This window comes from Muscardinus avellanarius (assembly GCF_963383645.1).
Source record: "Muscardinus avellanarius genome assembly, chromosome: 4".
NCBI lineage: Eukaryota > Metazoa > Chordata > Mammalia > Rodentia > Gliridae > Muscardinus > Muscardinus avellanarius.
This window is the reverse complement of record NC_137789.1, coordinates 115,708,083-115,734,678: the sequence shown is the minus strand read 5'-3', so window position 1 is coordinate 115,734,678 and position 26,596 is coordinate 115,708,083. Positions and strand designations below refer to the sequence as shown.

The window sequence follows — 26,596 nt, the reverse complement described above, 5'->3', positions numbered from 1 at the left end:
ATTGACTTTGATATGTTTGTTAAAGTACATCATGTGCATTAGAGAACTTCCCCCCTCCCCTCCAATCCCCTCACTTAGATCACCTTATTTGCTCATCTATAGAATCTCCTTCTTCATCTAGAGTTCCTCCCATGCCTCATTTTTCCCTAGCTTTTGCATATGAGGGAGAGCATCTGATTTCTTTTTTTTTGTGACTGACTAATTTCACTTAGCATAATGTCCTACAGTTCCATCTATTTCCCTATAATGATGTAATTATGTTTTTCTTTATGGCTGAGTGAAATTCCATTGTGTATATATCCCATAGTTTTGTAATCCATTCAACTGTTGATGGACATCTTGGCTGGTTCCACAGTTTGCCAATGGTGAATTGTGCAACTATGAATATAGATAGGCATGTATTAGTCTGGTAGTTTAGTTTCCTTTCTTTTGGGTAGATATCTAGAAGTGATATTGCTGGATCATATGATAAGTTTGTTCCCATTCTTCTGAGGATCCTCCATACTGTTTTCCAAAGTGGTTACACTAATTTGCAATCCCACCAACAATGTCTTAGAGTTCCCACTTCTCCACATCCTTGCCAGCATTTGTTGTTGTTTGTGTTTTGAATGATGGCCATTCTAGTTGGAGTTAGGTGAAATCTCAGGGTAGTTTTGATTTTCATCTCTCTGATTGCCAGTGATATTGAGCATTTTTTCATGCATTTATTGGCCATTTGAATTTCTTATTTCATGAAGTATCTAGTTTGCTTGCCCATTTTGTTATTGGATGCTTTGTTTTCTTAGTGTTGAGTTTCTTGAGTTCTCTGTATATTCTAGATATTAGTCCTCTATCAGAGGAGTAGTTGGCAAAAATCTTCCATTTGTTGGCTCTCAGTTGAGGTTCTTGGTAGTTTCCTTTGCTGTACAGAAGCTCTGCATTTTCATACAATCCCATGTATTGTATCGCTTTTTAATTTGTTGTGCCTTTGGGATCTTGTTCAGAAAGTGTTTATCTGTGCCTATGTGTTGTAGTGTTGGACCTATGCCCTCTTCAAGGAACCTCTTGGTCTCTGGTATAATTTCCAAGTCTTTGATCCATCTTGAATTGACTCTTGTACAGGGTGAGGAAGTGGAATTTATTTTCATTTTTCTGCATATGGCTAACCAGTTTTGCCACACCATTTGTTGAACAGGCTATTTTTTTTCCAGTGTATGTTTTTTTGCCCCTTTGTCAAAAATTAATTGGCTCTAAGTGTATGTATTTGTTTCTGAGTCTTGCTCCATTGGTCTATGTATCTGTTTTTGTGCCAGTACCATGCTGTTTTTATTACAGTGGCTTTGTAGTATAGTTTAGAGTCAGGTATTGTGATTCCTCCTGCATGGTTTTTGTTGCTGAGAACTACTTTGGCTATTCTGGGATTTTTGTTGTTTGAAATGAATTTAAAGACTAATTTTTCTATGTCTGTGGGGAATGATCTCGGTAATTTAAGGTATTGCTTTGAATCTGTAGATCACTTTTGGAAGTATGGCCATTTTGATGATATTTATTCTCCCTCTCCATGAACATGGAAGATTTTTCCATCTTCTAAGGTCTTCTTTGATTTTTTTTTCAATGTTTTTTTTAAATTTTCTTTGTAGAGTTCTTTTACCTCCTTGGTTAAACTTATTCCTAAGTATATTTTTTTGTGGTAAATTCTGAGTGGAAGTGTTTTCTGGATTTCTTTTTCAGTGGATTTATGGTTGGTATACAGAAAAGCTTCTGATTTTTTAAGATTAATTTTGTATCCAGATACTTTTTTGAATTTGTTAAGTTCTATATGCCTTTTGGTTGAGTTTTTTGAGTCTTCTAAGTATAGTATCATGTTATCTGCATGTAGTAAAAGTTTGAGTTCTTTTTTTCTTATTTGTACTTCTTTGATTTTTTTTTCCTTGCCTTATTGCTCTGGTTAGAGTCTCAAGTACTATATTGAAGAGTAGTGGTGATAATGGACATGCTTGTCTTGTTACATTTTTTGGGGGGATATTCACAATATTTTCCCCCATTTAATATGATGTTGACTGTGGGCCTGTTGTATATTGCCTTTATGATGTTAAGGTACGTTCCTTCTATTTCAATTCTCTGCGGTGCTTTTAGCATAAATGGATGTTGGATTTTGTCAAATGCTTTTTCAGTGTCTATTGAGATGATTATGTTATTTTTGTCTTTGGTTTTGCTTATGTGATAAATTACATGGATTGATTTTCATATGTTGAACCAGACTTGCATCCCTGGGATGAACCCTACCTGGTGATGGTGTATGATTGTCTTGATGTGGTCTTGAATGCATGTTGCTAGCATTTTGTTTAGCAGTTTTGCATCCAAGTTCATCAAAGATATAGGCCTGTAGTTTTCTTTTCTTGAGCTGTCTGTATTTGGTTTTGGTATTAATGTGATGCTGGCTTCATAGAATGTATTTGGGAGAGTCCTGTTTTTTTCTATTTCATAATATAGTCTGAGGAGTGTCAGTATTAGCTCTTCTATAAAGGTTTTATAGAATTCACTTGGGAAACCATCTAGTCCTGGGCTTTCTTTGATGGTAAGTTTTTTTATTTCTGTTTCAGTCTCTTTGATTTCTATTGGTTGGTTTAAATTTTTTATATCTTCTTGACTCAGTTTGGGCCGATTGTATTTATCTAGAAAGTTGTCAATTTCCTCCCGATTTTCCATTTTGTTGTAGTATAGTTTTTTTTTTTTGCGGGTCTGGGGATGGGGTTTGGAACCCAGGGGCATTTGACCTCTGAGCTATACCCCCTGCCCCTATTTTTTATTCTTTATTTTGAAACGGTCTCACTGAGTTGCAGAGGGCCTCACTAAGTAGCTGAGGCTGTCTGCAAACACGATTCTCCGGTCTCAGCCTCCCAAATGCTGGGATTACAAGTGTGCGCCACCATGCCTGGCTTGTTGTAGTATAGTTTTTCAAAGTAACTTCTGATAATCCTCTGGATTTCTATATTGTCAGTAGTGGTGTCTTCTTTATCATCTCTTATCTTTGTAATTTGGGTTGATTCTCTTTTTTTGGTTAGGTTGGCTAGTGGTTTATCTATCTTGTTAATTTTTTTTTAAGAAACCTGCTTTTGGTTTTGTTGATTTTCTGTATTTTTTCTCTACTTTGTTGATTTCTGTTCTGATTTTAATAATTTTCTGCCTTCTGGCTTTGAGGTTAGACTGTTCTGTTTTTCAATGGCTTTGAGGTGTGTTATTAGGTTATTTATTTGGTGATTTTCTTTTCTTCCTTATGTGAGCACTCAGTGCTATAAATTTTCAACACTGGGCATTCTCCTGTGGGATCTGCAGCTTCACTTATGGTGTTATTGAGTGCCAGGCTGGATTTCTGGAGGGTGTGGTAAGCTCAGCCATCATTGTTGCAAGTTGTAGACTCTATTCCTTCCTTTGCCAGGTTAAACTGCAAAGTCTCAGACCCAGGGCATTCTTCGCCACTGTGGGAATCCCTGGGCAGCTTCACTTATGGTGTTGGGTGTTGTACACCAGTCTGGGTTTCTGGATGGCGTGGTGAGCTTGGCCGCTGCTGCTGCAAGTTGTAGCCAATGTTTGCGCCAGAAGAAATGATGTACAATTCCGATGATCTGCAGCTGCTTACTTCAGGTCCTTTGATGTTTTCCTGATCATCCCTAGAGTCAGGTGCAATGAGGCAAGATGGCACTGTTGTGGTGCCTGTGGCCGAGAGGTGGGCGATCTTCTTTTCTGGTATTGAGCTCAGGTCTGGATCTCTGGAGGGTGTTGCGAGCTCAGCTGCCACTGCTGTAAATTGTAGTAGGTGTTTCGGCAGGAGATCTGATGGCTTATATCTCTGATAGTCTGCAGCTGCTCACTTCGGGCTCTTGGTTGTTTTCTTGTTTGTCTCTGGAGTCAGGTCCTGTGAGGCAAGATGGCGCCGCTGTGGCATTTGCCACCGCAAGGCAGGCAGGTTTCTTTTCTGCTCTTTGATTGGTCTTATAATTTTCTTTTTCTCTGGCCCTTGTACCTATTGTTTTATTCTTCTATGGATAGTATTTTCTGGCTTTGTAGAATGCTGTTTTTAAGGCAATGGAGATTGGGTGTCAGCAGAACTGGTATGTGCTGCTTCCACTGGTCACCATCTTCCTGTAAGTATATCAGGAAGTGGCATCTTATCAAAAAGAAAGAATCATAATTTTGGGTAAATGGTGACAGTTTTAAAATAATTTCATTCCTATGAAAAGTTTATATATGAATTGCTATCAACTCACTTCTATCAAGATTTCATGTAGAATTAAGACCCTACAATTTTTTTGTGGAGATGATCAAGGTTAGGATTATTTAGCCTACTATTTCCTGATATGTGTTCTTTAGAACTTGTCTAGTAAATATGGAATATGAAAAAGCAAAACTTTCTTTGGTGGTCAAGACTGTATACAAAAATTCCCTCTGAATGTTTTTTTGATGCACATTAAAGTTGCTGAGAAATAATACAGTAAAGAAATTTAAACTGGCTAAAATCAGAATTTCTCATCTTTTTGACCCTTGAGACCTAATATTAATCCTTGAAATTTCTAAAATTATTGTTTGGAAATTGTTTGGAATTTTTCTAAAAATACTTATAGTCATGTTAGACTTCTACCTGGAATCAAAAGGATTATAGTGGAGAAACTTACATGGATAATATAAACTTATAAGGATTGCATGTTTGTAGCCAGCCTCATTTGCTTAGTGAGAGCCTCTGCAACTTAGTGAGACCCGGTTTCAAAATAAAGAATAAAAATAGGGCTAAGATTGGTTATCTGTGGAGATTCATTATTTATGTTAATCTTTTACCTATCTCTAAATTGTATTGTTTGCTTTTATTGTTGCTAATTTTTAGGATGTCTAGTTGGAATACTAATATACCTTCAGATATAGCATTTGGAAATATTTTATCCCATTCTATCAGTAACTTTTAACTCTGTTTACATTGTCTTTGGATATACAATATGCTTTTATTTTTTAGGGAGTTTGTTTACCCTTTTGTTGCCTGTGCCATTGAAATCATATCTAAGAAATCACTGCCAATTTCAATGTTGTGAGGTTTTATGACCCAGATTTTCTTCTAAAAGTTTATAGTCTTAAGATTTATATTTAGGTCTTTTATATATTTTGAGTTAATATTTGTATGTGTTAGGTAAGGGTCTGATTTTATTCTTTTCCATGTAATTATTATTTTTCAACAACATTTAGTTAAAAGATAATTATTTCCTCCACCAAATGTTCGTGGAAACCTTGTCAAAAATAACCTGACAATATATGGAAGAATGTATCTCTAGGCTTTTATTTAACTCCAGTGGTTTATATATCTGCCCCTGGAACAGTACTACACTGTTTCAATTATTGTAGCTTTATATGGTTTGAAATCAGAAAATATACATCTTCTAGCTTTGTTCTTTTTCGAGATCATTTTGGGTATCTAGAGTCCATATTCCATATTAGGATAGATTTTTTCTGAAAAATAAATAAATAAATGTATAATAGTTTCACCTTAAAAAAGAAAAAGAAAGAAATATTCTCTGGTAAGAAAGCAAGCAAAAGGAAATATTGAAATGTTGTCGTTAAGTCATCAAAAGCTTGGTATCAGACAAATGAAACTGTTATGTTGAGATTATCAACGTTAATATTGGATAAATTGCTATAATACTAGATGTCAACCACTAAGCCAAGCATGGGAAGGAGGGATGGGGAGGGAATGGGGTGAGGATCGGGTAGGGGCTAACTGGGCGATGTGTGCATGTATGTCTACAAAAGTATTTTTATCCCATTATGATGTATGAATACAGTGCACCAATAAAATAAATTAAAAAAAAATAGGGCTAGGGGTGTAGCTTGAAGTTGGAATGCCCCTGGGTTTAATTTCCAGTGTGTGTGTGTGTGTGTGTGTGTGTGTGTGTGTATATATATATATATATATATATATATATATATATATATAATGTGTGTGTGTGTGTGTGTGTGTGTGTGTGTGTGTGTGTGTATTCTAGAATCTAGCTACAATGAGGATGCTTTCTCCTAGAAGTTATTGCTAGAAATACAGTTATGGGGAATAGTCTGGAGCCTCCCCTTCAGTAATATCTTGTGATATGTCAAAAATTAGGCTGTAGAACTACTTAGAAGGGGAAAACTAGTTTCAAAACATTGTTTATAGGGACTATGGATTAGTTTGGTTCTAGATGAACAGTCAGGTTGGAATACTGACTAAATTCATACTGAACAAAATAACTTAGGCCACAGAAGCAGAACCAACAATTGAAGCAGTGCATTTTTTTAGAACATCAACTAGCAATGTAATAGAGGAATCAATAATGACAGCTAGACATCTGAGTAACCAGTCTTGTTACCAGTTTTGTTTAGTAATTTCTCAGTTCAACTAGTGTTCCTTGCAGAGGGTTAAATCTGGCTTGTACCTTAGTGGACTTCTTCAAGATTTCATTTTTTATTTTTTTTTAAACTCAGTTGTAACTCATTCACTTAATTCAGGGACCAAGCCAGTCTATGTATCAGTTACTTAATAGCAATGATGGTGAATATAACTCATTTATTTATTTATTTATTTATTTATTTATTTATTTATTTATTGTTTGGTGGAACTGGGGTTCCTGGAAACCCTTCCACCTCTGGGCTACACTCCCAGACCCATTTTTATACTTTGTTTGGAAACAGGGTCTCTTAAGCCAGCGAGGCTGGCTTCGAACCTGCGCCATCCTCCTGTCTCAGCCTCCCAAGCGCAGGGATTACAAGCGTGTGCCACCACGCCCAGCTAATATAACTCCTTTAAATCCCACCTTCTGAAGGAAGGACAGGGCATTAGTCTTAAGTTAGGTTTTTCTTGTGTGTTATCAGCGGTGGTGGCAGCATACTGAGGTACTTGGGTTACTCTGCTTTCTCAGTAGGGTTATTAGGCGTGGCGAACAGAGGAGCTGATGGTCAGTGAGTCTTTTGTTGGAGCTGGCACCCTTGCCATTTGTGATACACACTACATGCACCCCAGTCCTGAGAGGTCTGTGCACTTTACTGTATGAGGGAAACGAGAACCTGGTGGTGTAGTCCTTCATGTGACCAATGAAGTTGGTCTTGGGAGTACTTTAATCTGAACCCAGCCACAGGGACATAGCAGATGCAAAGGGCCTGGGAATACGTCACATACAAGTTCCAGTGGGGCTTTAGGTCATCCGTACCAAGGAGCCCCTTGGTCGCTCCCCCTGCTCTACGATGAGAGCTGTACCATGTGGCTGCAGTGGCAGAATCAAAATTATGTATTTGTTTCAAATTGCCTGTGTCCCTTGATATAATTTTAGTTTTCTATTGAACTTTTCAATCTTTATTTTGATATACTCAAACATGATAAGAATGCTTCATCAGACCTTATTCATTATCTGCAGCAGAAGAATGAAATTGAATTACCAATTTACAAGAAATAAAAGTCTCCAAATCACTTCTGGAAATATTTTCTGTGCATATTCTAGATTGTAGGTAACTCACATAAAGTATAGAAATCAAAACATCTTGAAATTCAGACATATTTCTCTGATGTGACTATTCCAAGATGTATTCAGAAAATTGTCTCTTTACTGTCCATATTATCTTACCTATTTCTGTAGCCTTGTCATGCTGTTGGTTCATGCGGATTTTGAGAGAAATTAAAACTACCACATCTGTGAACTCAAACTACGCTTATTCCAGGTGTTCCTCATATGATACTGGTTTCACTTTTTATATGTAAAGGTAGATGTGATACTTAACAGTCAAAAAATTTCATCTTGCTAATTCTGGCATTTTGTTATAGTCCATCAGGATATTTTTGGCTCTCAAATTTGTCTTCTTTTCTTAACCTGGTGACATTTAAAATTTCTTCTACCATGTTATTCATAAAAATGTTTAATGACATGGATAGGAGTGTTGTATCTTTCAGCTAACAGCACTCAAATATTAACACACTTTGAGTGCAGTTGTTGCACTGAGCTTCTAGCGCACTTCACTGGACTAGTTTATAAGCTCTGCTTCTTACTTTCAGCATCAAGTACTTTCCCAAAGGCCTTTTTGAAATCAAGATATATTGTCTGTGGCATCATGGATTTATCAGTCTAGTAACCCCAGTTATAAAGGAAATGAAGTTAGTTTGGCATGACTTACTCTTAATAACCCAATAAGAGCTCTAAGTGACCATTGCTTGCTTGCTTTTATTCTTTATTCTTTGACTTTCATTTAAAATTACTCACCATCTACTAACATAGAACCAAAGACCACTTGTCTGTCAGGATCTCCTTCCACTTTAGATCTAGATATAATTGGTTTGTCTCTTCATTCCATGTCCTGTCAAGTATAATGTCCTCCTCAAGATTTCTGTGAATTTTCTGGGAGCTCAGATTCTCAAGGTCACTCTTGAGAACCAGACTCCGAGCTGATGCTCCTACTGAAGTAATGCTTTCATTTAAGGCTGCCTTTCTATTTCTTTTCTGCATTATGTTCATCCAGAATTGTAACTTGACTTTTTCCCCCTTGAATTTTCTTTCTTAACAATGAATGTTTATGAATGCTGAGAACCTTATAGAAACTTGGGAAGATAGAAGGGAGATGCTTCTATATTGTAACCATATATCCTAACAGGCTTCAGCTGGTAAGTTGGAAATCTTCCCACCTTCAGCAACTTTATTTCCTTGTTTGTACACCCTCTTTCTTCCTACTTCTCTTACAGTCTACTACATTCCTGTTTATTTGAATGCAACAAAGAGTTTCTCTTCACTACCAAATTTGGCTCCTGCTAATTTGTGTCCTCAGAATATCAGGTTCCACCTTAAATAATTCCTTAGGATATTTCCCCCAGTGCAGACAGTGCTATCCTTAAGATTTCGGTAGTTAGCTACCCACCCCCAAACATACCCCAAACTATAATAATTATAGATTTTTTTTGTGTGTAGGTGTTTTGTAGCTAACTACAGGATTCTTAGCAGGAGGATGGTATCTGCTTTAAAGATACACATTTAATTTTCTGGATATACACTGTTACCTGAAAAAGTGGGCCACTTTCTTATCTCTTGTCCTTATTTACAATGCAATGGAAAAAGGCCTTCTTCTCTCCTCCATTTTTTTTTTCCATGACTGGGGATTGAACCCAGGAGCATTCTACCTCTGAGCTACACCTCCAGTCCTATTTTTTATTCTTTATTTTGAAACAGGGTTTCATTAAGTTGCGGAGGGCCTCATTAAGTAGATGAGGCTAACCACAAACCTTTGATCCTCCTGTCTCAGCCTCCCAAGTACTGGTATTAAAAGTGTATGTTACCATGCCTGGTTTCCTCTTCCTGTATTTTGTTTACTCTTTCATGCCAGCTCCTGGGCTTTGCTCACTCCCTTAAGTAGCTGAGGTTGGCCACAAACTTGCAATCCTTCTGCCTCAGCCTCCCAAGTACTAGTATTACAAGTGTGTACACTATGCCTGACTGACCACACATATTAAAAATGTAAAATACTAACATTTTAGAAAAAAATCTCCATAATCCCAGTTAATCATTTTAACTTTAATTTGATTAATTTATCCAGTCAGGAAATGTTTCTGTGTGTGTGTGTGTGTGTGTGTGTGTGTGTGTGTGTGCGCACGCGCTGTCTGGCAGTCACTGTATGATGTGGTTCAGATGAAATGTCACTGTGGTCCTGCTCTTCTGGAGTTTACAGATAAGAAATAAATTAACAACACAAGTTATTATGATAGAATAACTGGTGTTGCAAGGTGTTATGATGGCATGGCAGGAATTGTATCAAGGGAAGATGTGTTGGGTGAGTTTGGAAAGTTAACTAGACAAAAAGGGTGGTGGAGAGGGCATTTTAATTGGAGAAAATAGTACAACTCAAAAACCTGTGATAATTCTGGGTGTCTGATAGAAGGTTTATTGGGTGGGAGGAACAAGAGTAGGAGCTGAAGAGGTAGATGTAGACCTACTGTGAAAGGTCTATGTGTTTAATTAAACATGTTGAACTATGATCAGAAGGCTAAGGTGGAATCATTAAAGAATGTTAAACAGTGATATGATTAAGAAGATCTGCATGTTAGGACCATTGCCAAAGCAGAAGGCCAAAGGAAAATGAATTTACTTGGGTTTTAACTGTAAAAAGTTACTTCCAGCTGGGTGTGTTGGCACACACTTGTAATCTTAGTACTTGGGAGCCTGAGATAGGAGGATCACAAGAAACAAGAAAAAAGGCCAGCCTCTGGAACTTAGGCCCTCTGCAATTTAGTGAGACTTTGGTTCAAAATAAAGACTAAAACAGAATTGGGGGTGTAGTTCAATGCTCCTGGGCTCAATTCCTAGTCCCTTTCACCCCCAAAAATGTGTCTAGCTTAGTGGCCCGCACAAAGGTAATGCCCAATGAACAATTACTGACTGACCATTTTGTTCAGTTCTCATTCACTATTTAAAAGTGTCATGATTATAATGATTATGGTATCTTACAATTCTTTGGAACTTTTAAATTTATAAAACAGTAAACTGTATAACTGGACTGCAAATTCTATTCTAATTCTTCCCTTTTCTTCTGTTTCTTGCATGTCTGGTATGTTGCTGATGATAAATATTTGTTGAATGAGCCCTTTTTAGTTTTCTTAAACTGATTTCACAACCTCAAAAAGTAGACAGGCAAAGACAATTTGCCTTATGTTATAGATTAATGCAGTCAAGAATTGGAATCAGAGAGACTTCCGGGAAGATGGCGACCGAGAAAAGCGGGGCTTAAGAGTCCCGCTAACAACCAATCTCCATTACCACAAAAAGAGCGACTTTCATAGCCAGAAAACACCATCACCAGAAAAACAAAAAAACCACCAGGCTCCAGAGAGAAAGCGGACTGAGAACAGAGCTCAGGGCCACAGAGGAGACACACGCGCCCGAGGACGCGGCAGCAGCGCCATACTGCCGGCGGCAGCGGCGAACTCAACGGACGGCTACAGCAAGCCGAGGTGAGCCGATGCGGAACAGCCAGGCGGGATCTTTCGGCGCAGACAGCATTTAAAGCTCCCAGTGGCTGAGCTCAGCACACGCTGCAGGGATTCAGAGTGGAAATCAAAACCAGAGAAGAAAAAATACGCCAGCCTCATGGCCGAGGGCGTGGCAGAGGCGCCATATTGCCACCGGCGGCGGCAGCAGCAGTGAATTCACCGAGTTCAGTACAGCTACATTACGTACTCAAGAACAGTGAGTCAAATTGCGGGCCACAGAGGAGAAATCCCAGTATTGTGCCTCCTGGGACTTGACCCAATGAGGGAGTGGTGGTGGCAGAGATATCACACCATAGGAGAGCGTGCAACCTGGCACCCCCCATAGTTTAAAGCAGCCTCTATCGACTCCCTGGGTCGGAGACTCTGTGATACAACCCAGTAAAGGAGTAGTGGGGTCTGAGATAATACAGACTCGAGATCCAGAGCACCTTAAGTGAAGCCATAGTGACCCAAGGGAAGAACCCAGAGAAGGCACAAACCACCGAAATCATGGGAAAGAGGAATAACACTGGAGTAATGAATGTGCACAACCCCACAACATCAGAATCTGATAAAACAGAAAATCAGAGATTTCTAGAAGATCAAATCAGGAAAATAACTGTAGAAATAATAGAGGTGCTTCGAAAAGAACTCAGAGAGAGCCAAAAAGAGATAAAGGATGCAATTAATGAAGTAAAGGCCTCAATTCAAAGCACAAACAAACGATTAGACCACATGGAGAACAGAATCTCGCTCTTAGAAGATGAGCAATCCAAAAATGAATGCATAGTTTCTAATCTAGAAAACGATATCCAACAGCAGGAATCTGACATTGAAGAAATATGGGCCCATCTTAAGAGAGCCAACCTAAGAATAATTGGAATAGAGGAGGGAAAAGAAAGTGATACCAAAGGGATCAACAATCTCTTCAAGGAAGTAATAGCAGAAAATTTTCCAAATATAGAGCAAGAGGTTGATACACAGATCCAGGAAACTTATAGAACTCCCTTTAGACAGGATCCGAGAAGAGGATCCCCATGCCATATAATTGTCAAAATGACCAATGTGGAAGCCAAGCAGAGAATCTTAAAGGCAACAAAAACAAAGGGCCAAGTGACATTCAGAGGCAAACCAATTAGAATCACTCCAGACTTCCCAAACCAAGTCATGAGAGCCAGAAGGGCTTGGAGTAACATATTCCAAACTCTGAAAGAAAACAACTTCCAGCCAAAAATTTCCTATCCAGCAAAGCTTTCTATCAAATTAGATGGAGAAATAAGAAGCTTCCATGACAAACAGAAACTGAAGGAATTTATGTCTTCAAAACCAGCGCTAGAGAAAATACTCAAAGAGATTAACTACAAAGAAGAAATAGGTAACACTCACCAGAACCAGAGAAACAAGAGTTTCCATCCAACAGACAACTAAGATTGGTTATCTGTGGAGATTCATTATTTATGTTAGTCTTTTACCTATCTCTAAATTGTATTGTTTGCCTTTATTGTTGTTAATTTTTAGGATTTCTAGTTGGAATATTAATATACCTTCAGATATAGCATTTGGAAATATTTTATTCAATTCTATCAGTAACTTTTAACTCTGTTTACATTGTCTTTGGATATACAATATTTTCTTCTATTTTTTAGGGAGTTTGTATATTCTTCTGTTGCCTGTGCCATTGAAATCATATCCAAGAAATCACTGCCAATTTCAATGTTGTGAGGTTTTATGACCCAGATTTTCTCCTAAATGTTTATAGTCTTAAGATTTATATTTAGGTCTTTTATCTAGTTTGAGTTAATACTTGTATGTGGGATTAGGTAAGGGTCCAATTTTATTCTTTTCCATGTAATTATTATTTTTCAACAATATTTAGTTAAAAGATTATTATTTCCACCACCAAATCTTCGTGGAAACCTTGTCAAAAATAACTTGACAATATAGGGAAGAAGTTAGCTCTAGGCTTGTATTTAACTCCAATGGTCTATATATCTGCCTTTAGAACAGTACTACACTGTTTCAACTATTGTAGTTTTATATGGTTTGAAATCAGAAAATATATATCTGCTAGCTTTGTTCTTTTTCAAGATCGTTTTGGGTATCTAGAATTCATATTCCATATTAGGATGGATTTTTTTTCTGAAAAATAAACATATAAATATATGATAGTTTCACCTAAAAAAACAGAAAAAAATATGCTCTGGTAAGAAAGAAAGCAAAAAGAAATATTGAAATGTTATCTTTAAATCATCAAACGCTTGGTATCAGACAAATGAAACTGTTATGTGAGATTATCATTTTTAATTTTGGATAAATTGCTATAATACTAGATGTCAACCACTAAGCCAACCATGGGAAGGAGGGATGGGGAGAGAATGGGGTGGGGATCAGGTGGGGGCTGACTGGGCGATGTGTGCATGTATGTCTACAAAAGTTTGTATCCCACTATGATGTATGAATATAGTGCACCAATAAAATAAAATAAAAAAAAAAGAATTGGAATCAGTGACTTGTTCAAAGTTACACAGTTATTAAATGACATAGCAAAAACTCATAACTCAGACTTCAAACCAGCATGCTTCCAACTACATAGGACTGTTCTAATTTTGTTCCATGTTTTAAATTTTTGTAACAAAAAACTTTTTTTCTAGCAAAACCCATTTGAGTTATGTATATGTTTGAATTTTCTAATTCAGATGCAAACTTCTTAATAAGCAGTATTATAAGTTCTTTTGGAAAACATGTATGAGAGTCAGTGATTACATTCAGAAAAATGAAATAGTTTTTTTTCTGTAATACATTTCTGGTTGCTCTGTGGTTGCCATACTTAAATAAGGTAGTTTAGCCATTTCTTATGCTTAAAATTTTTCTTTTTACTCGCATTGATACCTATTCTTTTGACTATTTCCTTTCTCTGCTATAGTCTCCAGAATCTTTTGGTGTTGTTTCAAACTGGCATCTTAGAGACACGAAGATTGCACTTGCACTTGGTAATCTAGTACTTTCAATCACTTATTGGATACTCATTTTTACTTATAACATTGAGTCTGGAGTTTATTTTTATGCTACAGGTATCACCCAGCACCTTGTGCAAATGCCCAAACTATTAAATATGGAAAGTGACAACTATGGAAATGGCTTTAGTTTTGGAGCAATACTGGATATTTTTTTTTTTTTTTCAGTAGGGAATTAGTAAGCTGCTGGAGCTTTGGAGTTTTTTGAATCAATTGATCTGACTACAAAAGGAAGCCAGGACATTGGCAATGAGGGCCAAGGAGCTTTACTTGCCAGGACCCTGGCTGCATTCCTTCCTGCTGTTTAAGCTGATTTCTTTTTTTCCTCCTTTACCAGTTACTCCAAGAAACTACATACTTTTTGTGAATTGATGGGGTGGGTAGTTTATGTAGAACATTGGCTAAGATTTATTTAAATATGTATTGTCAGGAAAAGGGAGAAAATAATCTATTTGGGAAGAGGGAATGCTGAGCCAAACTAGACATTTCCCTGTGGCCTTTTCTTTGCTTCTCTTTCTTGCAAAACAGATTTTCAGACATTTTGTTGGAAGATGAGCAATCATTGCCTCTGTTGCTTTAGTTGATGGATTACTATTATTATTTCTGAACAGAAAGAATTTGATGAGAAACCTGCTTCAGAAGTGTTTATCTTTTACCCTGGGTATTTGGTTTAGGAATATTTTTTTGCACATTTTCATTCTCATCTGCCCTGTCAACTGGATTTGTTTCTCAGTTCATTTACCATTTTTATATTTGGTTTCAACCGGTTTAGAAGATACCTAGGTTTTATTTTTTCATTCAAATTGATTCATTTTTCTAAAAAAAGTTGACATTTGGTTGATAATGAGTGAAAAAATTTAACACAGGATTAATTTGATGATCAACAAATTATTTTGGAGTTCTGGCTCATTTTAAATTCCCACTTAAAACTTTTAAGAGAGAAGTTCCAGGAATATTAGAATCTCTTCAAATAATTGTGCTTCCTTTCCCAACTTATCTCCAACTGGGAGACCATTTATTTTGAAAAGAATAATCGATAAAATGAAATTACAATGCCCTGAACTAACAAGAGATTTGCTGTTTCAATGATCTAGCATAGTAGCCTGTTGGAAAGAAAAATACTCAAACCAAATAAAAATCAAAACTCTTGAAAATCTATTACTCAGCTTAACCAGTCTTATTTTTAATCTTCTGTACTTCAGTTTCATCTGAAAAGTAAAACCAATGCTTTTATCTTTATCATTTTAAATATATAGTAGTTGGGGTTGGGGTATGTTGAATAGGAAACTAATTCAAAGTTTTAGTACAGGTTCCATGTGGTTTCTCCTTGCCAATTATTTGTTGTTTTAAGTGGAAAAAATTTACTTAAATGAATAAATTATCATAGTTTTGGAGTACTTTTAGCTCTTATGTATGATGTGGGGAAGATATAAGTCTTGATATGAAAGTTCAAGTTAAATCTCCACATTATGCAAACTCAACCTTCAGTGACGATGTATCATTACTGGATTTCCCCCCTTCTTTCTTTGACCATTGGACATATTACAGGGAAGTATTATTTTTCTATGTTTCTTATTATGAAGTCTTACAAGTGTATTTCCCTTAAATTTTCCATTTGGAGTTACAAAGTTCACAGAGATAAATGTGAAGAAGAAATATTTAAGAAGTAGAACAAATATTTTTCAGGAATAGAAGGTGCAGGATATGAAAAATGCTTAGGATTAAATGGATTGCTTGGCAAAATAGCTTGTATTGATTCATAGATAAAATTACTTACATTGTTTAGAGTCTTCAATGTGATTTTATTTTGATTTGAACATAGCGAGAAGGGACCAAGAAGTAGGTAAGGCACATAAATCATATTATAAGTATTTAATATAAAGGTTATTAAAATTATGTTTGTTAAGAACTTATGTTACAAGAGGTGGGAAAATGAGAGGATTTCGCACATGTTTAAACTGATATACAGACTTGTTTCATAGGACTCTGAAGTGTCCTTCTTTTCTTTGCTGTCCAACTCAAATTCTGTTATGTCTTCTCTGTGGTCTCAGTCTCAGTCTCAACGAGCTTTTTGAATTTTCACTGCATGCTACCTTTGCACTCCCCTTACTGCTTTGCCTTGTGGTCGAGTAGTGTCAGGATCGAGAGAGCAGAGACACTGTAGTGAACAAGGTGAATCAAACTCGAGTCCTACTTTACTCACGTGTACAATGGGAATAGTAATAGGGACGCCTGTGGTTCTTGAAAGGAGTCAACCGGAAAGCATGAAATACCTGGGTCTGAACGGGCGCTCAAGAAATGTCAGTTCTAAGTTTCATGTCTAGTTTCCCCTGTATTCTGTAAGTTTCTCTAGGGCAGGAAATATGTTTTCTGTTCACAAAGCCTTGAGCAGAGTAGGTTCTAAGTGATTATTTGTTGAATTTAATTTGCTGTCCTGCTGTGGAAATTTAGTTTAGCAGTGTTGCTTCCCATTTCTTTTTCCTCTGCCACCTTAGATTGAGATAAACATGTTGCTTTCATGAAATTGAAGATTTAATCCAGTAGAATGCCATTCTAATATGACTTATTCTGTAGAGTTTGATGTAGTAAGGTTTAAATCATTTCCCTGGAAATTTAATTATATTCTATAAAATCTTATTAGCCTGTCTCATGGCATGAGAGTCACGGTGGAGTTCCAGTGTGTTGAAGGTGGTGGTGGAGTCTCTGCAGAAATCCGTCTAATGGAACAGAGTAAGGACATGGGACATAAATGACATAAAGAGCAAATCTTGCAAATTACGTTACTTGACATTTTCAATCACTAACCTTCCAAAGGATGTTATAATTTCTTAAAATAAACCAGGGATTCAATTTCTTGGGAGCTCACTTCGCTTAATTATTAGTAGCAGACAGCATTCCATGATCCTCTATAATTTGTCATCTTTGTATTTATCTAGTATCTGACTAAAAAATGAACAGGAACATTCTGATTTAGCACAACTGATTTCAGAACTCATCTGTGTTATAGAGCAGAGATGAATAAATGTTTGCTGAACACGCCACGTATACTTTGATCATCAAAATGTTAGCTTTCCTCAAAATACAAGCTCAGAGAGATCTCTCTGAAGTTTGCTGGCTGACCTATTCCCCATAGATTTTTTTTTTCTACAGAAGTAAGTCAGGTCTCATTTGATTATTAAAAAAATATCATGCAAGCAGCTACCTTTTCATAAATTTGTTTCCATGAATGGAATATGAGAGCTCTTTTAATGTTTTTTTATTAGGATTTGAAATTATACATTCATTAATTGTTTTTCTTTTTTTTTGCAGCACTGGGGATGAAACCTAGGGGCATTCTACCTCTGAGTTACACCCCCAGCCCTGTTTTTAAATTTTTTTTTAAATTTTGAAACAGGATCTCATTGAGTTGCGAAGGGTCTCACTAAATAGCTGAGGCTGTCCGCAAGCTGCAAGCATCCTGTTTCAGCCTCCCAATTGCTGGAATTACAAGTGTGCGCCACCATGGCTGGCTCCAATTATTTTCTTTAAAAGCATCATATATTCTAAGTATGAATGTTATTTTTTCAAAAACAAAGTATGCACTTTTTGTTAGAAAGAAGACTAAAAAAGTAACATTAGGCTGGGCGTGGTGGCGCACGCTTGTAATCCCTGCGCTTGGGAGGCAGAGACAGGAGGATCGCGCAGGTTTGAAGCCAGCCGCACATGCTGGCTTAAGGAGACCCTGTTTCCAAATAAAAAAAAATGTAAAAATAGGTCTGGGAGTGTAGCCCGGAGGTAGAAGGGCTTCCAGGAACCCCAGTACCACCAAAAAAAAAAAAAAAAAAAAAAGCAACATTAGTTATACTTAGGATACAGGTTCTAACTTTTTACATTTGTACCTAATTATTTCACCAAAAGATAATTAGTTAGCATTTGCCATGTCTGTATTATGGATGGGAGAAACTGAGGCTCATTGTTGTCTCTGGGTTAGCTAGCTGGGAATTTGAGAAACAATATGCTGCTATCCTAATGATGTTTTCCTTTTCAGTTTCAAAGGACACTCGAGTCTCTTAAAAATGTTTCCAACAAATCTGACCTTCAGAAAACCTACCAGAAGCTTGGGAAGGAGCTGGAAAATCTGGATTACTTGGCCTTCAAACGTCAACAGGTAGGAGCTGATGCCCTCCTCGGTGGAGCAGTTGAACACTTTAGACTTCCCGCTGTCCTTCCTGTCAGAGGTACAGGCAGATCTGGGGAGACTCTTCTTTAAGTGGTTGGGATAGAAATAATCTGCTTTTGCTGGGCGAATCTGCTGTGTTCACGCAGATTTTAGCAGCGCTCAGTCCTTACTTTTAGAGGTGTACTTTAGAGGTTTCCGCATATGTTCTGATACCTGATTTAAAGAAAAGTCTTGCTGCTTTGTGATGGTCCAACTACCCTTTGACTAGTGATATCTCAGCAGCCTAAAGGGAACCTTTATGATGGCGTGGCCAAATGGCTTCTTTATTTGATAGGGGCTACTCGAGAAGAAAAGTCACCCAAAAACCAGGAGAAGGTTGTGGGTGTGCAGAGAAAATTCACTAAATAAAGGAGTCATAAATCCACTGGAAAATGAATTGACTTTTAGTTTTCTTTTTTGATCTTTGAAGAGTAAAAATTTGTTAAATGTGAAATGTTAAAGGAAAGAATACTTTAAAAGTGCATGATTTTTTGCTTCTTTGTGTAGGATTTATTTGTATAGATAAATATAGAGCAAAAGTGAACTTTTAGAAGGTTGCTTTTAGAATTGGTACTTATGAAGCCAATATTCATAATGACTGTATTCCATGTCTTTTTTATTCATTTTATTTTTTTTATTGGTGCACTATGGTCTCACATCATAATGTGGATCATGTTGACCATGGCATATATTCACACAGTACTAATTCCATGTCTCTTGGAGATACTTTCACGCTTCCTGTGGTGGAGCATCTCAGGCTGAGGTCCAGCCGCTAGGTGGCAGGGTCGTCAAGCTTTTAATTGAGTGGAATGTTTATTCAGATCAGAGCAGTCTGTGAGGCATTTCGGTTAGGGTGCATGAAATTTGGGACTGTGCTCGATGACAGATGGTGTCTTGAGAAATGACTTAAATAGCTGACTTGCGTGGCCAGGCACCAACTCCTTCATTGAGGAGTCTTATCTGTTAATGTGGCAAAGAGTGTGGCATTGCCTAATTCATGAGTTTTGTGTCTTTTGAATGGAGGGTTTCAAAACAGAACTTAGGTTTAGTTAAATATCATTAAGTCAACGTGATGTGGTCTTGAAATACTGGCCTGAAAGAGAATTGTGTTTTTTAAGTTCTAGCTCTATCAATGATGTTAGGTGGACATTTAAGCTTTCTCTGGCCCTATTTTTCAAGGAGTTATATTTGTTTTATAGAATGATCCAGGGTAAATGAATCTCTACATGTACTTTAAGTGGAAAAAAAGGGATACACTATTTAAGTTCTTCTTTTAAAAAAATTAGTGCTGGCCTGGGTATTAGCACAAATAACAGAGATAGTCACAGTTACTGAGAGCCACTGTAGTAAGTTCCCAGATGCTGCTGCTTAAAATTCATACCATGAGTCACTGCTCTGGCCCAAGTAATTTTTAGTACATTTTTGTTTCCAAGATCATATTTTACCACCAAGGGGTATTTGAGTTGGCAGGCAGTGGTAAGTGTCCTCTTCTCTTATCCTTTCTCATTAGCACATTTCCAGTGATTACATTTTTACATTAGCTAATTGTGAATTTGCAAGAAGGTGAATACTTCAAGGGCAAAAGGGTGGTACTCTGGGAGAATAGCACTGGGGACAGATAGGTAATTGTGTGTGCCTCTTTATATATGTATATAAAAATCATGTGTGTTATTCAATAAATGACAACTATATGTCACATGACATGACTAAAACATTTATAAATTAAGTACTAAAAAATCTAAAATGGTAGAGTGGGGTTAGTACTATCAGAACAGTTTTACAGATGAAAAACGTATTAAGAGTGTTAAATAGCCGGGCGTGGTGGCGCACGCTTGTAATCCCCGCACTTGGGAGGCGGAGACAGGAGGATCACACAAGTTCGAAGCCAGCCGTGCTGGCTTAAGAGACCCTGTTTAAAAAAAAATCTATATCTATATCTATCTATCTATCTATCTATCTATCTATCTATCTATAGTCTGGGAGTGTAGCCTGGAGGTAGAAGGAGTTCCAGGAACCCCAGTACCACCAAAAAAAAGTTAAATAACTCTTCTAATGTCATTGTACTAATAGCACATAAAGCTGGCTTCAGATGTCAATTACACTGACTCAGCCTGGAGTATTACGTATCCAGGATAGGCAGGGTTCAGAGTGTCAGAACATCAGCTGCTCTTTGGCTTGGTGGAATTTGTCTTTTATCTCCTATCCAATTACTTTGAAGTTCCAAAAACCTATTAAGCACACACTAGAAAAAAAATTTTTTTTTCTACTGAAAAAGATTCAGATCTCTGCAAAATTGCTAATTCAGCAAGAAAGATTCCTTGTTACAAGGCAGAATTCTTTGTAATAGAAAATTAGTCATGATTTGTTCCCTGGTCTAACCATATTTATCAGTCCCTGTTGTGGCGGAAAGTAAGCTGTATAAGGACAGGGCCGTGTCTGCGCCAACTTCAATGCTGTGTTCTTGTCAGTCTCCCAGTATCGAACCCTCAACGCATACTCAGTAAGCACTGGTGGTGGTGTTGCTGTGGACAAAGAGGCATGCCAAGAGTTTTTTCCCTCAGATCATAGGTAATTAAAATCAATGTGTTTTATGTCACTTTTAAAATTCAGAAGGGCATTATCCTGCAGCTTCCTGTATGCCAAGGGCTGGCAGATCATCCCTTGTTCTAGGTATTATTTAGGCTTTCCTCTAACATAATTCACTCTTATATCCACTTCTTTAAACAAATCTAAAAGGCCAATGTTACTTTGGCTCTGAATTATGTATGTCTAGTGAATCAACCATAATAAATATTTTGGATTCATTCATTAGACTTCACTTTCTTTTTTTATGATATCTTTAACATCCTTTCTGAGAGATTTTTCCAGCACCAGATAGACCTCTGGAGTACTTTGTTCCATGTTTTTTAACTGCAATTTTTTTTGAAAAACTATGGTACTTTCTTTCCTATACATGAACTTAAACTATTCCATAGGTGAGGGCACAAGAGTCTCTATATTTCTCTACTTTCAGGGAAGTAATCTTTTTTATTCGGTACCAAGGATTGAACCCTGGGTTTCACATATGCTAAACAAGTGCTCTACCACTGAGCTATATCCCTGGCCTGTATTCCTATGTTCAAAAAGACTAATATGAAAGTAGCTTTGGTTAGAACAGGTGAGTCAGAAACCTGGATAGATGAGATGGGAGTATATTGATGAGGTCCCTGCCATCAATAGATGACAAAGCAGGATTAACCCGAAAGTACAAAGGTTCTTTTAGCTCTTGCTATCTGGGGATACACATTTGTAGCTGATATGCTTGGACTGCTTGATTTATTTATTTATTTATCCTCCTGGTTGGTGCTACAAGTAGTAGCAATCCAGCCATTATAGAGATCCCAAACTTACACATTAATTTGTGAGGCTATAAATCAAGAGATTTTCTTGGGGCTTTAGTTTTGTGGAGTAAAATAAAATAAGATTTGATAATCTAGACTCTAATTTAATTCATTTCTCTCTTTTTCTACCCTTACTACTTATAATAACATTATAAAAACACATCCCATTTCCAGAGGCCTCTGAAGTTCTTTGATATAAATTAAAGCTGACTTTATTGCCTTAAACACTATGTAGACTAAAGCACATGTACATGAGGATGTGAAAATATGTGAAATTAAAATACTATATTTCAGATATATGCCAACTTAGGAACACATCGCGTATCTCTGATCCTTATCTCTTTGATCTTGGAATATTGTTCTTGCTTTCTGATCTTTGAACAAAGTTTATATAACTTGGTATTTAGAATATACATTTCCTTTCTATTTATTTATTTATTTATTTATTTATTTATTTATTTATGTACTAATGATTCTTTAATGTCAAACAAGTCTTTCCCCTTTCTGCTACCTCATCCTATGACCTCTAGTCAATATATAAGTTCTTCATTTTTTGACATTCTTAGCTTTTATCTGGTCATACAGTTTATCATCTGATTATACAATCATTCATTGAGAATCCATGGATTGTAGAAGTTAGAGTGTGGGCCTTTTAGTTAGCCAAACCTAGTTAGACTGTAGGTACTGCCTTGGACACCCAACTTTCCTTATTTATTTATTTATTTATTTATTTATTTATTTATTTATTTTTGTGGTACTAGGGGTGCAACACAGGGGCTTTTCTACCTCCAGGTTATCCTCCCAGACCTAGTTTTATACTTTATTTGGAAACAGGGTCTCAATAAGTTGCTGAGAGCCTCACTAAGTAGCTGAGGCTGGCTTTGAACCTGTGTGACCCTCTTGTCTCAGCATCCCAAGCACTGGGATTACAAGCATGTGCCACCACACCCGGCTATAACTTTCCTCATTTGAGACTAGGAAAATAGCCAAGTGTGATGGTGGCTCATGCTTGTAATCCCAGTACTTGGGAGGCTGAGACAGGAGGATCTCAAGTTTGCGGCCAGCCTCAGCTACTTAGTGAGGCCCTTCAAAATTTAGTGAGACCCTGTTTTAAAATAAAGAATAAAAAATAGGGCTGGGGGTGTAGCTCAGAGTTAGAATACTCCTAGGTTCCATGCCTAGTACCACAAAAACCAAAACCAAAACCAAAAAACCAAAAAAACAAAACCCAGGAAAATAACACCTAACAAAACAAAACCCAAAAAACAAACAAACAAACAAACAAAAAAACCCCCAGGAAAATAACACCTAACTTATAACATGCTTAAAGAAAATAGTATATAAAGTGGAAAGTTAGTCCTTTAAACTATACAAGAGACTTAGTACAGCACACGTCCAGTACTAGGAGCTATCATAATATTGTTTTGTATTATTTTAAGAAGACTTTTTCCTAAGTGGTTTGAAATTTTCATAAGGATATTTTCTCTATCTTTTATATACTTTTGTACACATATAGGGTCCAACACTGTTTTGAATATATAGAACAGAATGTTTTTGAACATATATAGGCTAGTGTTTGGTGATGCTGTGTCACAGAAAGAACTTGATAACTCTCAAGAAGGGAATTGCAACATTTGGTTCTTATAAGTGTCTACAGAGATGTCTTTTTATGGACAGTAAAATGAAAGTCCTGAGTTCTAGACCACTGACAATTCATGGAAGAAATAGAATGTTAGATCCAATGATCTGGCCTGACTCCAACTTATGGGATCATTATATACTATGTAATCATATCCTATGTATCTAAAGTTTGTTCTTTCAGATAGTATGGTTTAGTGAAGCATGATCCTTTCTTTAGTGATGATAAGAAATTGCTTTTTTAAATTGGTGAATTATAATCACAATGAGGTTCATTATGATAAAACACCACATTTTTTTCCCCCAGAACTGGATGAATTATCTCTTTTAGATAACTCCAAGACCAGAAAGGTACACGATACCTTGTAGAATATAAATTGAATTTAAAATAAACTCACCAATGAAGCAAAATAAAAATAAATTATACAGAATTTATTTAGTCAAATGACTGCAGGTTAATATCCTTCAATTGAAACAAAATTCCATGGTTACCTCTTGTGTTTTTCACAATATACATCCTAACAGATGTGAAAAGAAAGAGATGAGTTGGTGACAATATGGAGAAAAAGGAACCTTTGCACAGTTGGTGGGCATGTAAATTGGTATAGCATTGTGGAAAACATTATGAAGGTTTCTGAAAAATTGATAGTAGAAAAACCATATGATCTAGCAACCCCACTTCTGCATATATTTCCAGAGGAAATGAAATCAGTACCTTGACACGATGATGCCTTCCCATGTTCATTGCAGCACTACTTCTAATAGCTATGATATGAAACAACCCATGTCCATCAAGAAATAAATGAATTAAAATGTGGCATATAAACAGTGGAATATTATTTAGCCCAAGAAAGAAGGAAACACTTCCATTTGTAATAATATGGATGAACCTTGGGGGCATTATACTAAATGAAATAAGCCAAGACAGTGAACAGACAAATACTGTATGACCTTACTTACAGGTAGGATTTAAAAACATTGAACTCATGGAAGCAGAGAGTAGATGGTGTGATGTCTAAAAGTTGAAGGATAGGAGAATTAAGAAGACAATTCTCAAAGGGTACAAAATTTCAGTTATAAGGTACCTAGGTTCTGGGGATTTAATATATAGTATGAGTGGTGATAGATATGTTAATTTTATTGTGGTAATCAATGTATATAGCATATATTATATAAATTTGTCTCAAATAATCATGCTATATACTTTGAATAGATTAAATCCTTGTCAACTAAGTACTTTAAAATTAAAAAAAGAAAAGAAAATTCCAGATGGATAATGACTGACCACTTAGAAAATCATCCTAGGCTTCACCTGAAACTCAAGAGCCCTGGGGCCACAAGATAATGTAGAGATCCTGTGAAGCTGTGCTTACCAGGACAAAACTAGCTGTTAATGTACTAAAGAATATAGAGAAGAGGAAACTGATTAATTTTAGCATGAATCTTCAAGCATGTAAAGTCTTATAGCAGGAAAAATGTCATACAGTAGGTAGGATAAGGGGATATACAATGAAAATGCCCTGGGAATGGCTTTTCTGTAGGGAGAATATAAGGTTTTTCCATTGGAGTTAACATTACAGTGGAGGTCATAAATATATCTTATTTAAGAAACATATACATCTGGAGTTACTCAGGTGCAGTGTAGTAAAATGTGCAACTGAGAGTTGGACTGAATGAACACTAAGGGCAAGTGTTAAGCTTCTAGAACAATGGTTCTGTTTGCAATAGACCCACATCAGTGACCTTTGTTAGATGAAATATGTTAATTGCTCAATTGGGAGAATATCTTCCCTTCCTTGCTCTGTAATTAATCCAGCTCTCTTGAAAGAGTTTTGATTGAATTTTTCCTTTTAAGAGTCTGTGAGATATAGGGGTTTAGATTCATCTTTTTACAAATGGTTAGCCAGTTCTCCCAGCACCACTTGTTGAAAAGGCTGTCTTTTCTCCAGCGTATGTGTTTGGCCCCTTTGTCAAAGATTAATTGACTAAAGATGTGTGGATTTTTTTCTGTATCTTCTATTCTAATCCACTGGTCAGTATATCTGTTTTTGTGCCAGTACCATGCTGTTTTTACTACTATTGCTCTATAGTATAGTTTGAAGTCTGGGATTGTAATGCCTCCTGCGTGTTTCTTGTTATTGAGAATTGCTTTGGCTATTCTAGGTCTTTTCTTTCTCCATATGAAGTTCATGATTGATTTTTCTAGGTCTCTGAAGAATGTCACTGGTATTTTAATGGGAATTGCATTGAACCTATAGATCAGTTTTGGCCGAATGGCCATTTTGATGATATTTATTCTGCCTATCCATGAGCATGGGAGATCTTTCCATCTTCCATGGTCTTCTTCTATTTCTTTCTTTAATGTTTTATAGTTTTTGTTGTAGAGGTCTTTTACATCTTGGGTTAGGTTTATTCCTAGGTATTTTATTGGTTTTGAGGTTATAGTGAATATCATTTGCAAGAAGATGGAAAGCCCTGGAGAGCATCATGTTAAGTGAGATCAGCCAAGCACAGAAGGAGAAGATACACGTTTCCTCTAATATGCCCAAACTAGAAAACACAAAGGATACCAGTGGGACTCCAGATATTAGAGGGGAAATACTAGCTAAGTTTTAATGGAAAGATAGGAGAGGAGAAAGGCCGATCTTGATTAATGAGGGTCTACACCTGAACATGTGTAAAATTATGAATAAGACATGGTTAACCTGGACAACCATTGGTGGGAGGGGGGAAGAGAAAACGGGGGTGGGGGGGAGAGGGCACCAAATATAGTGTAAATGTATACTATTTATGTTCAATAAAAAAATTGTTAAAAAATTAAAAAAAAACAAAACTGAGAAATTTTTAATAATACAAAAATTTATTTTCAGAGGAAGAGGTAATGGGTAAGATTCTTCTAGAAATAATCAGAGTAGTATTTAAACATCAGTTTCTCTTGTGATCTTGGTTAAATCTTTGCTGGCTGTGACTTAATGATTTTAATTTTTTATGTGCATTTGTATTTGGGGTAAAGGAGGTACGATAGTAAAATAAGATCAGCTTCAGAATTCTAATGTATCGCATTTAAGGTTCAAAATTTGTGCAATAAATTATATTGTAATTTTAAAAAAAAGAGTCTATGAACCAAATACTGCTGTATTAAAGTATTCATGTTTTAGATGATATTATGTTTCTTATTTACCCAGTCAAGTAAAATGGTTATTTATGCTGTCTTAAAACCTGTTTCTGAATATCTCAAACTACTTAAAATTTTATTTAAAAAGTCATTGCACAGGTATTAAAACTGCTGAATTATGAAGCAGTGTGCCATACCAAAGTTCAAATCAACCCAAACCTATTTTATTCTATCTCCCACATATGCAATTTTATGTTTATT

General features: G+C 36.4%; 1 protein-coding gene across 2 annotated transcripts in view; it reads left to right on the top strand.

Annotated features, from left to right (window-relative positions):
- The window catches only part of CTNNA3 (catenin alpha 3), a gene marked incomplete at both ends in the record, with an annotated part of 1,656,346 nt that overhangs the window by 100,143 nt on the left and 1,529,607 nt on the right, over positions 1–26,596 (top strand). The window contains one exon of one of the 2 annotated variants that reach the window (XM_080694112.1): positions 18,032–18,173. In XM_080694112.1, coding sequence (XP_080550238.1) covers positions 18,032–18,173 — 142 coding nt within the window. The remainder of the gene's footprint in view (positions 1–18,031; positions 18,174–26,596) is intronic. The other variant, XM_080694111.1, reaches the window with a different exon arrangement.